We start from the raw sequence: 14,738 nt of genomic DNA, 5'->3' as shown, positions 1-14,738 counted from the left end.
CAAGACCGAGGTCGTGCTAGAGGCCGAGGCAGAGGCCGAGGTAGAGCTCAGTCCAGAGCTCGAGTAGCTGCACCTGTTGAAGAACCTCAGATAGACCTTCTGGAGGAGGTCCCAGTTCAGAATGTACCAGTTGGACCAGTTCAGGTCCCGGAAGGATTCATAGCCACTCTAGTGCTTCAGGGCGCTCTAGTCCGATTGGTGAGTCTTATGGAGGGTGTGGCCCAGAATGGTACATTTCCAGTGGCACCAGCCGTCTCACAGGCTGGGGGAGGAGCACAAACTCCCACTACTCCCGCCCCGGAGCAGATGGCTCCCCAGAATCAGGCTCCAGCAGCCCTGCCAGTTGGGGTAGTTCAGCCAGTTGTTGCAGCACAGACTTGTGATAGGACCGCCATGTCTTTTGAGGCCTTGTTGAGACTGGATAAGTTCACTAAGCTTTTTTCAGTTCACTTCAGTGGTACACCTTCTGAGGACCCACAGGATTATCCTGAAAGCTGCCATGAGGTGCTGCGAAACATGGGTATAGTTGAGACCAATGGAGTTGATTTTGCTGTATTCCAGATGACGGGTTCCGCCAAGAGGTGGTGGAGAGATTACACATTGACCCGACCAGTCGGATCGCCTGCACTTACCCGGGAGCAGTTCTCTCAGCTATTTCTGGAGAAGTTCCTCCCTATCACACTAAGAGAGGTATTCTGTAAGCAATTCGAGCGTCTAAAGCAGGGCAGTATGACTGTTACTCAGTATGAGTCCCGTTTTGTGAATTTGGCCCGCCATGCTCTCCTTTTACTACCTACGGAGGGAGAGAGAGTGAGGAGGTTCATTGAGGGACTCACTCACCCTATCAGACTTCAGATGGCCAAGGAGACCGGAAGTGAGATTTCTTTTCAGGTGGCTGCTAATGTCGCAAGGGGGATCGAGATGGTTCTTGCACAGGAAAGAGGGTAGAGGTCTGATAAGAGGCCTCGTCAGTTTGGTGGTTACAGTGGTGCCTTGTCTGGAGGCAGGGGTAATTTTGGTAGGGGTCATCCTCCCAGACCGTTTCATTCAGCACTTCATGTATCTCCCGGTGCTTCAGGGAGTCACGATCCTATTATGCCTTACTCTGGGCAGCCAGTATTCAATGCACATTCAGCTCATATCAGTGCACCACCACTCCAGAGTTACTACAGTGGTCATCCGGCCCATCTGGGTCAGCTTCAGCTTCAGCAGCCACGACATCAGGATGGGTGTTATGAGTGTGGGAACATTGGTCACATCAGGAGGTATTGCCCTAGATTGGCGAGTAACAGATATTGGCAAGATTCTTGTGCCATCATACCGACACCGGTTTGCTTCACCGCCTGCTCAGCCAGCTAGAGGTAGGGGTCAGGCAGTTAGAGATGGAGGTCAGGCAGTTAGAGGTGGAGGTCAGGCAATTAGAGGTAGAGGTCAGGCCATTAGAGGTGGAGGTCAGACCGTTAGAGGTGGAGGCCAGCTAGTTAGAGGCCGTCCCAGTGATGCAGTTCAGAGTGGTGGGGCCCAGCCCCAATTTTATGCTTTTCCAGCTAGGCCTGAGGCCGAGTCATCTGATGTTGTGATCACAAGTATTATTCCAGTTTGCCATAGAGATGCTTCAGTTCAATTTGATCCAAGATCTACTTATTCCTATGTGTCCTCCTATTTTTCTTCATGTTTAGTTGTGACTTGTGATTCTCTGATTGCTTCTGTGTGTGTATCGACACCAGTGGGAGACTCTGTTGTAGTAGATCATGACTACCGTTCGTGTGTGGTTACTATTGGTAATCTTGAAACTAGTGTGGATCTTCTACTTCTTGATATGGTAGATTTCGATGTCATCTTGGGTATGGATTGACTGTCTCCTTATCATGCTATATTGGACTGTCATGCCAAGACAGTGACCATAGCTATGTCGGGGTTACCTCGGTTAGAGTGGAAAGGAACTCCCGGCCATTCTGCCAGCAGGGTTATTTCTTATATGAAATCTCGGCATATGGTAGAGAAAGGGTGTCTAGCCTATTTGGCTTATATTCGCGATCCCAGTGCGGATGTCCCTTCTATGGACTCAGTACCAGTTGTTCGTGAATTTTCGGAAGTATTTCCTGCAGATCTGTCGGGGATGCCACCCGATAGAGATATTGACTTCTGTATTGATTTGGCTCTGGGTACTCAGCCCATTTCTATTCCACCATACCGTATGGCCCCGCCAGAGTTGAAAGAATTGAAAGAGCAGTTACAAGCCTTGCTTGATCAGGGATTCATTAGACCTAGTGTCTCACCCTGGGGTGCACCAGTATTATTTGTAAAGAAGAAAGATGGCTCGATGCGGATGCGTATAGATTATCGGCAGTTGAACAAGGGCACTATCAAAAACAAATATCCGCTGCCAAGAATTGATGACTTATTTGATCAGATTCAGGGTGCCAAGGTATTTTCGAAGATTGATTTGAGATCTGGTTACCATCAGTTGAAGATTAGGGTGTCTGATGTCCCTAAGACAGCTTTTCGGACTCAGTATGGGCATTACGTGTTCCTAGTGATGTCATTTGGGTTGACAAATGCTCCAGCAGCATTTATGGATTTGATGAATCGGGTGTTCAAGCCTTATTTGGATTCTTTTGTGGTTGTATTCATTGATGATATCTTTATTTACTCCAGCAGTCGAGAGGAGCATGAGCAGCATCTTCGAAGTGTGCTTCACACCTTGAAGAATAATCAGTTATATGCCAAATTTTCAAAATGCAAGTTTTGGTTAGACTCAGTTGCCTTTTTGGGACATGTTGTATCGGCAGAAGGTATAAAGGTGGATCCTAAGAAGATTGAGGCTATTCAGAATTGGCCTAGACCTACTTCGGTTACAAAGATCCGGAGTTTCCTGGGTTTGGAAGGTTATTATCGTCGGTTCGTAGAAGGATTTTTATCTATAGCAAGCACCTTGACCAGACTAACCCAGAAGGGTGTTCCATTCAGATGGTCAGACGAGTGTGAGTTGAGCTTTCAAAAGCTCAAGACCGCTTTGACTACGGCGCCAGTATTGGTATTACCCACAGGTTCAGGATTGTATACGGTATATTGTGACGCATCTCACATTGGTCTTGGTGCAGTATTAATGCAAGACGGCAAGGTAATTGCATATGCGTTGCATCAGTTAAAAGTTCACGAGAAGAATTATCCTGTTCATGACCTAGAATTGGCAGCCATTGTTCATGCACTGAAGATTTGGAGGCATTACCTCTACGGTGTCTCGTGTGAGGTATTTACTGATCAACGTAGCCTCGAGTACCTGTTCAAACAAAAGGATCTTAATTTGAGGCAAAGAAGATGGATGGAGTTGTTGAAAGACTATGATATCACCATTTTGTATCACCCCGGAAAGGCCAATGTGGTGGCCGATGCTTTAAGTAGAAAGGCTGTGAGTATGGGCAGTCTTGCGTATATTCCGGTTGGTGATAGGCCATTATCTGCAGATGTTCAGACTTTGTCTAATCAGTTCGTGAGGTTAGATGTTTCAGAACCCAGTCGGGTTCTAGCTTGTACAGTCACTCGGTCTTCTTTATATGAGCACATCATAGAGAGGCAGTATGATGATTCTCACTTACTTGTCCTTAAGGACACAATGCGGCACGGTGATTCCAAATAGGTTATTGTGGGGGAAGATGGGGTTCTGCGAATGCAGGGCCGTATTTGTGTGCCTAATGTGGATGGGCTTCGTGAATTAATTCTTGAAGAAGCACACAGTTCCAGGTATTCTATTCATCCAGGTACCGCTAAAATGTATCAAGATTTGCGGCAACATTATTGGTGGAGGAGAATGAAAAAGGATGTAGTTGCACATGTAGCTCGGTGTCTGAATTGTCAGCAAGTTAAGTACGAGCATCAGAGACCTGGTGGTTTGCTTCAGAAGTTAGAAATTCCTGAGTGGAAGTGGGAGCGTATCACTATGGATTTTGTTGTTGGGCTCCCACGGACTCAGAGAAAATTTGACGCAGTTTGGGTCATTGTGGACAGGTTGACCAAGTCAGCACATTTCATTCCAGTGGCAGTTACCTATTCTTCAGAGAGGTTAGCTGAAATTTACATTCGTGAGATTGTCCGCCTTCACGGTGTGCCCGTGTCTATTATTTTAGATCGAGGTACGCAGTTTACCTCACATTTCTGGAGGGCTGTACAGCGTGAGTTAGGCACGCGGGTGGAGTTGAGTATAACATTTCATTCACAGACAGACGGACAGTCAGAGCGCACTATTCAGATATTGGAAGATATGCTCCGCGCTTGTGTTATAGACTTTGGAGGTTCTTGGGATCATTTGTTGCCACTTGCGGAGTTTTGCTTATAATAATAGCTACCAGTCGAGCATTCAGATGACTCCATATGAGGTATTATACGGAAGGCGATGCCGATCGCCGGTTGGTTGGTTTGAACAGGGAGAGGCTCGGTTGTTGGGTACCGATTTGGTACAGGATGCCTTGGATAAGGTCAATATTATTCAGGATCGACTTCGCACAGCTCAGTCTAGGCAAAAGAGTTATGTCGACCGTAAAGTTTGTGATATTTCATTCATGGTTGGAGAACGAATATTGCTCTGGGTTTCATCTATGAAAGGTGTAATGAGGTGCGGAAAGAAGGGCAAGTTGAGCCCTAGGTATATCGGACCCTTTGAAATTCTTGAAAGGGTGGGTGAAGTAGCCTACAGGATTGCATTACCACCTAGTTTATCAGCGGTTCATCCGTTGTTCCATGTGTCTATGCTCCAAAAATATCATGGTGATCCGTCCCATGTGTTAGATTTCAACTCAGTCCAATTGGACAAAGATTTGACTTACAAGGAGGAGCCGGTGGCTATTCTAGCCCTGCAGGTCCGACAGTTGAGGTCAAAGAGTTATCCTTCAGTTCGGGTGCAATGGAGAGGTCAGCCGGTAGAGGCATCTACCTGGGAGTCCGAGTCGGATATGCGGAGTAAATATCCACACCTTTTCTCCAGCTCAGGTACTTTTTCTAACTCCGTTCGAGGACGAACGTTTGTTTTAGAGGTGGAGAATGTGATGACCCAAAATATCATCTTCAAATTTAATAAGTAATTCTGTGTTCTAAGACTTCAAAAAGTACCATTTATCATTCCTCGACTTGCGTGCGCAGTCCGTATAATTTTTCGAAAAGTTTTTATGTGAAAAATGGATTAAAATGGGAAATAGAGCCTTAAAATTCAAGTGAGTTGACCTTAGTCAACATTATTAGCAAACGGACCCGGATCGGTGTTTTGACAGTTCTGGTAACTCCGTATCGTGATTTGGGACTTGGGCGTATGCCCGAAATTTAATTTGGAGGTCCCTAACTCAAGTTATGACCATTTAACGGAACTAGCAATTTAAAGGCTAAATGTTCCAAGTTTGACCACGGGGTTGACTTTTTGATATCGGAGCCGGAATCCGATTCTGGAAATTTGAACAGCTCCGTTATGTCATTTATGACTTGTGTGACAAATTTGAAGTCATTCTGGATTCATTTAATATGTTTTGGCACGAGATTTGCAAATTGAAAGTTTAAAACTCAAAGTTCGAATCGGGGTGTGAATTGTAATTTCAGTGTTGTTTGACGTGATTTTAGACCCCGAGTCAGTTCGTATTATGTTACTGGATTTGTTGGTATATTCGAGCGGGTTCCCGAGTACCCCGAGAGTGAAATGGATCGAAATCGGAACAAGAATTGGACTTCAGCAAAATCTAAAATTTTGAGTTCTGGCACGCAGAAGCGAGACTTCCATCGCAGATGCGGTCTTCGCAGGTGCGGCCCTTTTGCGCAGAAGCGGACGTCGCAGGTGCGGAACCTCGCCTGACAGCCCTACTTCGCAAATGCGAGCTTTGTCTCGCAAGTGCAAGACCGCAGGTGCAAAAATATAGCCCGTAAATGCGAAAATGCTAGGCAGAATACATAAAATCGGGTCTTAGCCATTTTTTACTCATTTTTGAGTTTTAAGTCTCAGATTTGGACAATTTCAAGGGGGATTTTCACGACTTTGAACTGGGTAAGTGTTATTTATCATATAGTGATTGTATTTCACAAATCCATGTCTATATTGATCATTTATTTCAGATTTAGATGGAAGAAATTGGAATTTTTGTAAAACTTTCCAAAAATGAAAAATTAAGATTTAAAGGTCCATTTGGTATCGGAATTGGACAAATTTGGTATGGTTGAACTCGTAACGGAATGGGTGTTCGGATTTCATGAGTTTTTTCGGGATTTGAGATGTGGGTCCCACTACCGAATATTTTAATTAATTTCGAATTTTTATCCGAAAAATTTATAAATTCATATGGAATTAATTCCTATGATTAGTATTGAATATATTGAATTGTTTGTGAATAGATTTGAAGCTTTCTGAGGCAAATTTAAAAGGAAAATATGTGGTTGAATAATTGATTGGAATTTGCAAAGCGAGGTAAGTGTCGGGGTTAACCTTGACTTGAGGGAATAGAACCCTTAAATTGTTTGTTATGTGAATTGTATGTAAACGACGTATAGGCGAGGTGACGAGTGTCTATACATCGTCAAATTAATTGTTTGCTTGCTTACTTGAAAAAATTATAATTTTTTTTAATCATAAATTAATTATTATAATAATTGTTTCTCACTTATTCTTTGCAAATATAAATTCTTGAATTCCTGCATTAATTGTTATATACTATTTGAATTATGTGACTTAATTGTTATTTGACATTTAGCATATTAAATATTAAACTGCCTATTTTCTCCCTGATTTCCATAATAATTTGCTATTTGTCATTGTTTGCTTCATAATTAAACCATAATTATTGTATGCTTGTGTTCTTGTAATTTTATATTAATTGTTACATTTATTGAGAAAATTTCTTCTATAAGAATTGATAAATAAAAATGTTGGAGGAGCGGGTTGCACGCCGCAACATGATTGATTATAATGAATATATTGGAGGATCTGGTTGCACGCCGCAACAAACTTATTAAAAGTCAATATTGGAGGATCGGGTTGCACGCCGCAACAGACTTATTAAAAGTCAACATTGGAGGATCGGGTTGCACGCCTAAAAGTCAATATTGGAGGATCGGGTTGCACGCCGCAACAGACTTGTTAAAATGAATATATTGTGATATCGGGTTGCACGCCGCAACAGACTTGTTAAAAAGTTAATATTGGAGGATCGGGTTGCACGCCGCAACAGACTTATTAAAAGTTAATATTGGAGGATCGGGTTGCACGCCGCAACAGACTTATTACAAGTCAATATTGGGGGATCGGATTGTACGCCGTAATGGACTTAATGAAAAGTCAACATTGGGGGATCGGATTACACGCCGCAACAGACTTATTTAAAAGTCTATATATATACTTGATTGAAATAAATATATAACAGACTGGATTAAAAATGGATATATTGTGAGAGCGGGTTGCACGCTGCAATGAAATTGAATGTGAATATATTGTGAGAGCGGGTTGCACGCTTCAACAGAATTGGTTGAAATAATAATAGATTATGACTGCTGGGTTGATTTCAATTATTATAAATGAGTTACCTGATTTATTTATATTATCTGTTGTTATTATCAATATTGCGTACAGGTTAATGTAAGTAAACCGCCTTAGCCTCGTCACTACTTCGTCGAGGTTAGGCTCAGCACTTACCTATACATGGGGTCGGTTGTACTGATACTATACTCTGCACTTCTTGTGCAGATTTTGGAGTTGGTCCCAGCGGCGTGCCATAGTTTTGCTCGAATTTCAGCTACTCGGAGGAGACTTGAGGTATAACTGCATGGCATCCGCAGTTTTGAAGTCCCCATCTATTTCACTTTAGCTGTGTGTTTAATTCCAGACAGCTTTACTTTATTCAGGCCTTTAATTGTATTTATTCTAGAAGCTCGTGCACCTGTGACACAAATTCTGGCATGGTATTTAGACACCGTTGTTTGATGGATTATTTCACTATATTTCAAACTTTGCTTCCGCATTTGTTTTCTTATTATTAATACATTTAAAAATTCTTTTAAAATAGATAATATTATTCTAATATTGGCTTGCCTAGCAAGTGAAATGTTAGGCACCATCACGGTCCGAAGATGAGAATTTCGTGTCGTGACAAGATCACTGTTGCATATTAATTAATTTATTAAATCTTGTTATATTCTCCATTATTGATTTGATTTGTATACTTTAAATTTGCTTGACCTTTTTCTGCTAATTGTTTTACCTGTTTGGTTGAAACTTGATTTCTTTTATTCTGTGCATTATTTGAATTTAATTTTTCTTTAAATTAAATAATATTAATATGAAGTATTTGACATTTTAAATTTGGTATTGAAGCAACGTATTAAATATTTTGAAATATTATTTTGCTAAATTATTTATTCCTGAATATATTTGTAAGAATTTTGTACTCATTGTGATGGAACCGTGGGCTCTTTATTGTGGAAAAATATTATTGATGATTTATGTTGGCATGAGCCGTGAGCTCTTTATTGTGAAAAATATCGTTTATTTATTTTGGCAAATTAAAATATTTGGGCACTTGAGGTGCAAATTGTGATATATTATGATATTGATACGCATGCGGTGGTAATAAGGTCTGGGTATTGAAATGCATGTGGTGAGATAAGGGTGGCTTGATATGCGTGGCTAGTAGGGGGAACTACTAGAAGTCATGCAGTGTGATAAGAATGGCTAAACGCGGGATGCTATTTCGGAAAAAATATTTTCTTTAAAATAAATTGTGAAGGCTCCCGCGGTGAGATAAGGAAATGAGATATTTTGAATTTATTTATGATTTGGGACTACGAGGCGGTAACTCGATAGTGCCCTTATTGATATTGATTTATGGCCATAGTTGCCTTCGATTAATTGTTGTGATTTTCATAAAGTTGAAAGGAATTCTATTTTTTTTCCACGAGATATTATTTGCAATAATTTGGTGTCATTAAATGTGACATACTATTTGATTCATTTCCATAGTCATTTTATCTTATTAAATTGTTTAAACATATTTCCATGTCATTATCTATTCTCCAGTAGGGCCTGACCTGACCTCGTCACTACTATACCGAGGTTAGGCTTGGCACTTACTGGGTACCGCTGTGGTGTACTGATACTACTCTTCTGCATATCTTTTTATGCAGATCTAGGTACATCTTACCAGTCTAGACGTCAGTGAGTTACCTGCGCACGGAGACTTCGAGGTATATCTGCCAGCGTCCGCAGACTCCGGAGTCCCCTTCTATCATTTTTATGTTGTTTCCTTATTTTTCTTTAGACCTTGATACATAGAGACATTGAGAATAAAAATTTTAAAAGCTTGTGACTTATTTCTACCGGGTTTTGGGAGTTGTAATTATTTGAATTGTGGTTTATTTATTTCAGATATTTATGATTATTCCGCATTGATAGACTTACCTAGTCTTAGAGATTAGGTGCCATCACGATCTCCTACGGAGGGAATTTGGGGTCGTGACACCAAACAAACTGTAAAGGCTTACTCATATTCGATATTAATTATATTAATTTATTATAGTTAAATCATAATTTAAAGTGATAATATATTATTAACAATGGTCTAGTAATAGTTTATCCCAATTATGTGTCATGTATTTATTAAATTGACTAGTAAACTTATCCGCGCTTTCGCAGATTTAAGAAACATCAATAAAATTTAAAAAAAAATCAAGTTAATAATAAATGTAGATATTATCCCTCTTTTTATGAGAAAAAAATCGGCAATAAATTAAATACATTGGGCTTAATTCATAAATTTAGTTTATTTGTAGCAAATAATCTATGTGATATATAGTTAATTGTAATTGCCAATGAAGATTACTTAAGGTTTATCTAATTAAGAAAGTCCAACACTAATAAAAATTAAAATAAAAATAAAAATAAAAGTTGCATAGATTCTTAAAACTACTAATTGCAAAAATAAAAAGTAATAAATTATTGTTAGTTGTATATTGAGAGGCTGAAAATTTCTATGGAAAAAAATACATACTTTTTGACCAAAGATCATTAGGAAGACCTCCTCCTTTTACTTTGCAGCAGAAATTTTAAAACTTTTATTCCATTAATTTATTGCATTATTCTGATAGTTAAAGAATGCTTTTATGGAATACATTTAATTGAGTAGTTGCAACATTAAATTAGAGATAATGATATACTTTAAAGAATAAAATTCACCAAGCATTCACATGAACATTCAGTTTTTTGAATAAAAAATCTATTAATAACACACTTAATAAGATAAGAACCAAAACTAACTATGTGTATATCCTAACATTAGAATAATGAGTATTGTTTGACAGTTGAGTATGAACTTCAATAAGTTTTCAATCGTCTATAGTATAACCTGAAAATCAAAAATACTTTATTCATAAAGTTATTAACTCGTTGCCTAGTAAATTTTAAACTACTGAAAGCCTACTCATTCACAGTGTTAAAAATTTTGATCGGTAATAACCTATTATAACATGTGATTTTCTTAATTAATTAGATTATATTATATGTTAACTTAAAGTTATTTACAAATTGTCTATGCCATAGATTAATGCCCAGTGAATTGAACGTTTAAAATTTTTGGCACAACTTTCATAATACAAGTAAAGCTTTACTATGGGCATAATTATCTTTGTTCCTCAAGAAAGGTCGCAACGTCACACTTTTATTTGTGGGACCATTCTTCTTTTGATCTCATCCTTACTTTGGTGTCTTCTTTTTTCTTTTGAACACCAAAAAATTAAATCTTTGAGTATTATGAAAATATGGAAAGAAACTGAGAATTTTGAAAAATAACGTTAGAGTAAACATGTTATAAATTTATGAAACTCATTTGAAGGAAATTTAATGAGTTATGAGTGTTAGAAGAGAAACAACTTTTAGACAAAGAAAAACAATTCAAAAAAGTTTATTGAAGAAAACAAATAGAGGCAAAGAGAATTAAGAACATATAGAAAAATATATTTATAAAAATGATAAATCTATATCTAAAAGAAAAAGAAAAGCACATTAGAATCTCAATTCGACATAGGAGAAAATCACGACTCAAAGTTATAGCAATTGTAAAGTATAAATATATACAACAAAAGGCAGATATCAAAATGTATATGTATTATTTGAAAAAAATCACTACTTCAACTTATACAATATAAACCTAAAGATGACAAAATCATAGACCATTGATGAGAATTGTGAAATAGGCTTTACTTCGATCTTCATCATTATTTGACACTTCCTCTTAAACATTCTTCTTAAGATGCATACCAGTATGGAATATCTTCGTGCATTTACCTTAAACAAAAAACAAAGAATAGAATTTAAAGCATACCTTAATATAATTTTTCCTTTTCACTCTACATCCTTTGACATAGAGATAGCTCAAACCATTATAAGCAGAATAAAAAGTTAGTATCAATCATATTTGTTCAAAACATAGTAGTCCTTATGTATAGGGTAAAATATGCTATGACGCGTGGCCGTCCAAAAGAGGGACACGTGGAACCCAAGACGGGGGGAGGGGGGGTATGGCCAAAGACCGAAGGCAACTGTTTCATTTGTCACCAGAAAGAATAACACTCATAAATATGTGATGAATGCTCTTCGCCCGATAGAATTTAATAGAGAAAATTCCATGGCATTAAGAGCAATTACCCCTTACAGAGAATTTGACATTTATATTCATCGTTATATCTTAATCAATGCCCCTCATAATTGACATTAAAGAAGGGCACGATCCTATGACATTCTTCACAGCTATAAATAGTGAGCTCAGTTTTCATTGTAAAGGGCACGGATTTTCTGGCAAACTTACGCTATATTCTATACAAAACTCAATACAATCTTATCTTCTTACTTTTTCGTTGTTGTTGTGCCCAGAAACCCTGTTCCCAGATTGTTGCTTCTGTTATTTCTTCTATATCCTAAGGCTAAGTATTGCATAATTTTTCGACTATTTTATTATTTCAGGATTAAATTAATTCACCTATCTAGAAACCACGTATAAATTTAACCGTACTATTTTACGGGTAAATAGTTTGGCGCCCACCGTGGGACCTAGACAGTTGTGTAATTAGATTTATCCTTGCCTTTTACTAACGTGTTTTGATTATTTTGTCTTAGAAAAAATCATAAGAAATGGTAGATAGCACTGTTAACGACATGCACAATCCCGAGATTCAAGGGGATCAACCTCATTTCGAGGACTCAATCAGCGACACCCATAATGAGGGGAATGTCGCTACACCAGTACATGACAGGCAATATCCTCGACATGTTCGGGAGATCACTCCCGATGACGCTGATTAGGAACATGTCGTTGACGCGGTAAGGGTCTTATAAGAGCAATGGGCGATCATTCTAGGCCACCTCATGCGACAAGATAAAGTTATGACGGAGTTGAAGAATGCACTGTCGGGAGCTTCAAATAATGCAAAACAAGCGAGATCTGATTCCTCCCGAGGTTTTCACGAATCAAACAACGCGGAGGGTCGACAACAATACTCCCAGGGGTGAAATTGGCTCCGATGGGGCAGGGGGAACGGATTCAGCCTTAATAACGAGAATGATCCTTTCAAAAATGAACTTTTATGGTTCATGAGGGAAGTGAACAGCCGCATGGACCAGATCCCGGGTGTGGCACCAGTGCTGAAAGGTCCGGACTCGAAAAAGTATACTCAATTATCATTACAATCCAAGTGCGGAACCATAGTTAATCCCGAAGCGTTTCAAAATGCCTGAAGTGCCAAAGTATGACGGAACTTCAGACCCCAGGAACATATTACCACCTACACAACGGCGATAAAGGGAAATGATTTAGCTCCTCATGAAATTGAATCTATGCTGCTGAAGAAATTTGGAAAAACCCTCACTAGGGGAGCCTTGACATGGTATTCACTGTTACCGCATTCCATAGACTCCTTTGAAATGCTCGCAGATTCTTTTATTAAGGCTCATGCCAGGGATAGAAAAGTACACGTCAGAAAGACCGACATATTCAGGATTGCGCAAGGAGAGTCCGAACCGCTACGAGAGTTCGTTACCCGATTCAAGAAAGAGAGAATGTTGCTCCCGGCTGTCCCGAATGAATGGGCGGCTGAAGCATTCACCAAGGTATTGAATCCGAGGAGTTCAGACGCTTCCCGAAAATTGAAGAAAAGCCTACTCGAGTTTCAAGAAATGACCTGGGTGGATTTTCACACCCGGTACGAATTAAAAATAAGGATCGAAGATGATCAGGTTGGTTTTCCATCGTTGACCAAAGCACGAGAAAAGAACAGAAAAAAATCAAAGGATGATTATGACGCGGACAGACAAATTTTGAGGGGCCGGTTTTGCCCTACGAACGGAGCGAAGGCTGTAACAGAGGTTTCCGGACAATGGACAGGTTCGCCGTTGACAAGAGGACTGATCGCGGTCGGAACAATCGATCACTGCAGGATAAAAAAGTGTCAGGATCTTGGGATTATTCTTACCCCAAGTTATCGGAATACAACTTCAACGTCAGTATAGTGGAGTTGGTATCGGCCATGAGAAACATCAAAGAAGCACGGTTCCCAAAATCGATGAGATCTGATTCTAGCCAGAGGGATCCCAACTTGTGGTGTGAATACCACAGGACGAATGGCCACCGGACAGGAGACTGTCGATACCTCCCGAAGAAGTGGCAACATTATTGAAGAATGGTCACCTTAGAGAATTCTTGAGTGACCTAGCTAAGAACAATTATGGTCGTAACCGAGACAATGTGGAACCCTCGAAAGCAGGAGAAGATCCCCGCGTCAAACAATCAACATGATCTTAGGAGGGAACGAGATTAACGGGGTCACCTTTTCAGCATTAAAGAAGACGAAAGTATCAATAACGCATAGCAAAGGGCTTTGGGAAAACGATATCACTTTTACGGAGGAGGACGCAGACGGATTCCTGCTACCACACAATGACGCACTGGTAATTTCTTTAAATGTACTAGATTTTAAGATTAAACGTGTTCTAGTAGATCTAGGGAGTTCGGCTAATATCATACAATGGAGAGTATTGGAGCAAAACTTAGATTGCTCCAATACCATTAAACGTGTTCTAGTAGATCTAGGGAGTTCGGCTAAACTTACCGGAAGCATTATTCCGGCCACAAATCTCCTCGCCAGATTCAACCTCACAAGTGTGACAACTCGGGGAGAAATTTTATTACTCACGAACGCTGAAGGAGTAATGAAAACAACTCTTTTCGAAGTGGTAGATGGTGATATGGGATACAACTTCATTCTGGGAAGGCCATGGTTGCACGAGGTGAAAGCTGTACCATCAACATATCATCAATTGCTGAAGTTTCCAATGCCCGAAGGAAATAAGAAAATATGGGGTGACCAACCGGCGGCTAGGGAGATGAATGCAATTTTGGTCTCCAGTAGCAAAGGAAAGGAAAATGTGGCATAGCAATTACAGGGACCAGCACCTACTCCTGAACTATATAAAGTTAGCCAGGCGTCAAAATATTATCAGGTATCGAGATATTTCCAAGTTCCAGAAGAGACTGATGCAACGAAGTCCACATCGGAAGAGCTGGAGCAAGTGGCATTGTTCGAAGAATTCCTAGAAAGGAAAATTCCACTTGGGGATAGGACTACACCGAGAACTCAGGTCCGACTTCATTAAATTCCTAAAATCTAATGCTTATTGTTTTGCATGGTCTTATGAAGATATGATATGCATCCCGACAGAGGTAGTCGTA

General features: G+C 39.7%; 1 protein-coding gene across 1 annotated transcript; it reads left to right on the top strand.

The window, feature by feature from the left end:
• Positions 1 to 13,801: 13,801 nt before the first annotated feature.
• On the top strand, positions 13,802 to 14,443 carry LOC138906717 (uncharacterized). Its single transcript, XM_070196225.1, has one exon. It carries the CDS (start codon positions 13,802 to 13,804, stop codon positions 14,441 to 14,443), a length of 642 nt encoding a protein of 213 aa, XP_070052326.1.
• Positions 14,444 to 14,738: the final 295 nt, after the last annotated feature.

This window comes from Nicotiana tomentosiformis, chromosome 1, assembly GCF_000390325.3.
Source record: "Nicotiana tomentosiformis chromosome 1, ASM39032v3, whole genome shotgun sequence".
In the NCBI taxonomy this organism is placed as follows: domain Eukaryota; kingdom Viridiplantae; phylum Streptophyta; class Magnoliopsida; order Solanales; family Solanaceae; genus Nicotiana; species Nicotiana tomentosiformis.
This window is presented reverse-complemented; position numbering and strand designations above follow the sequence as displayed.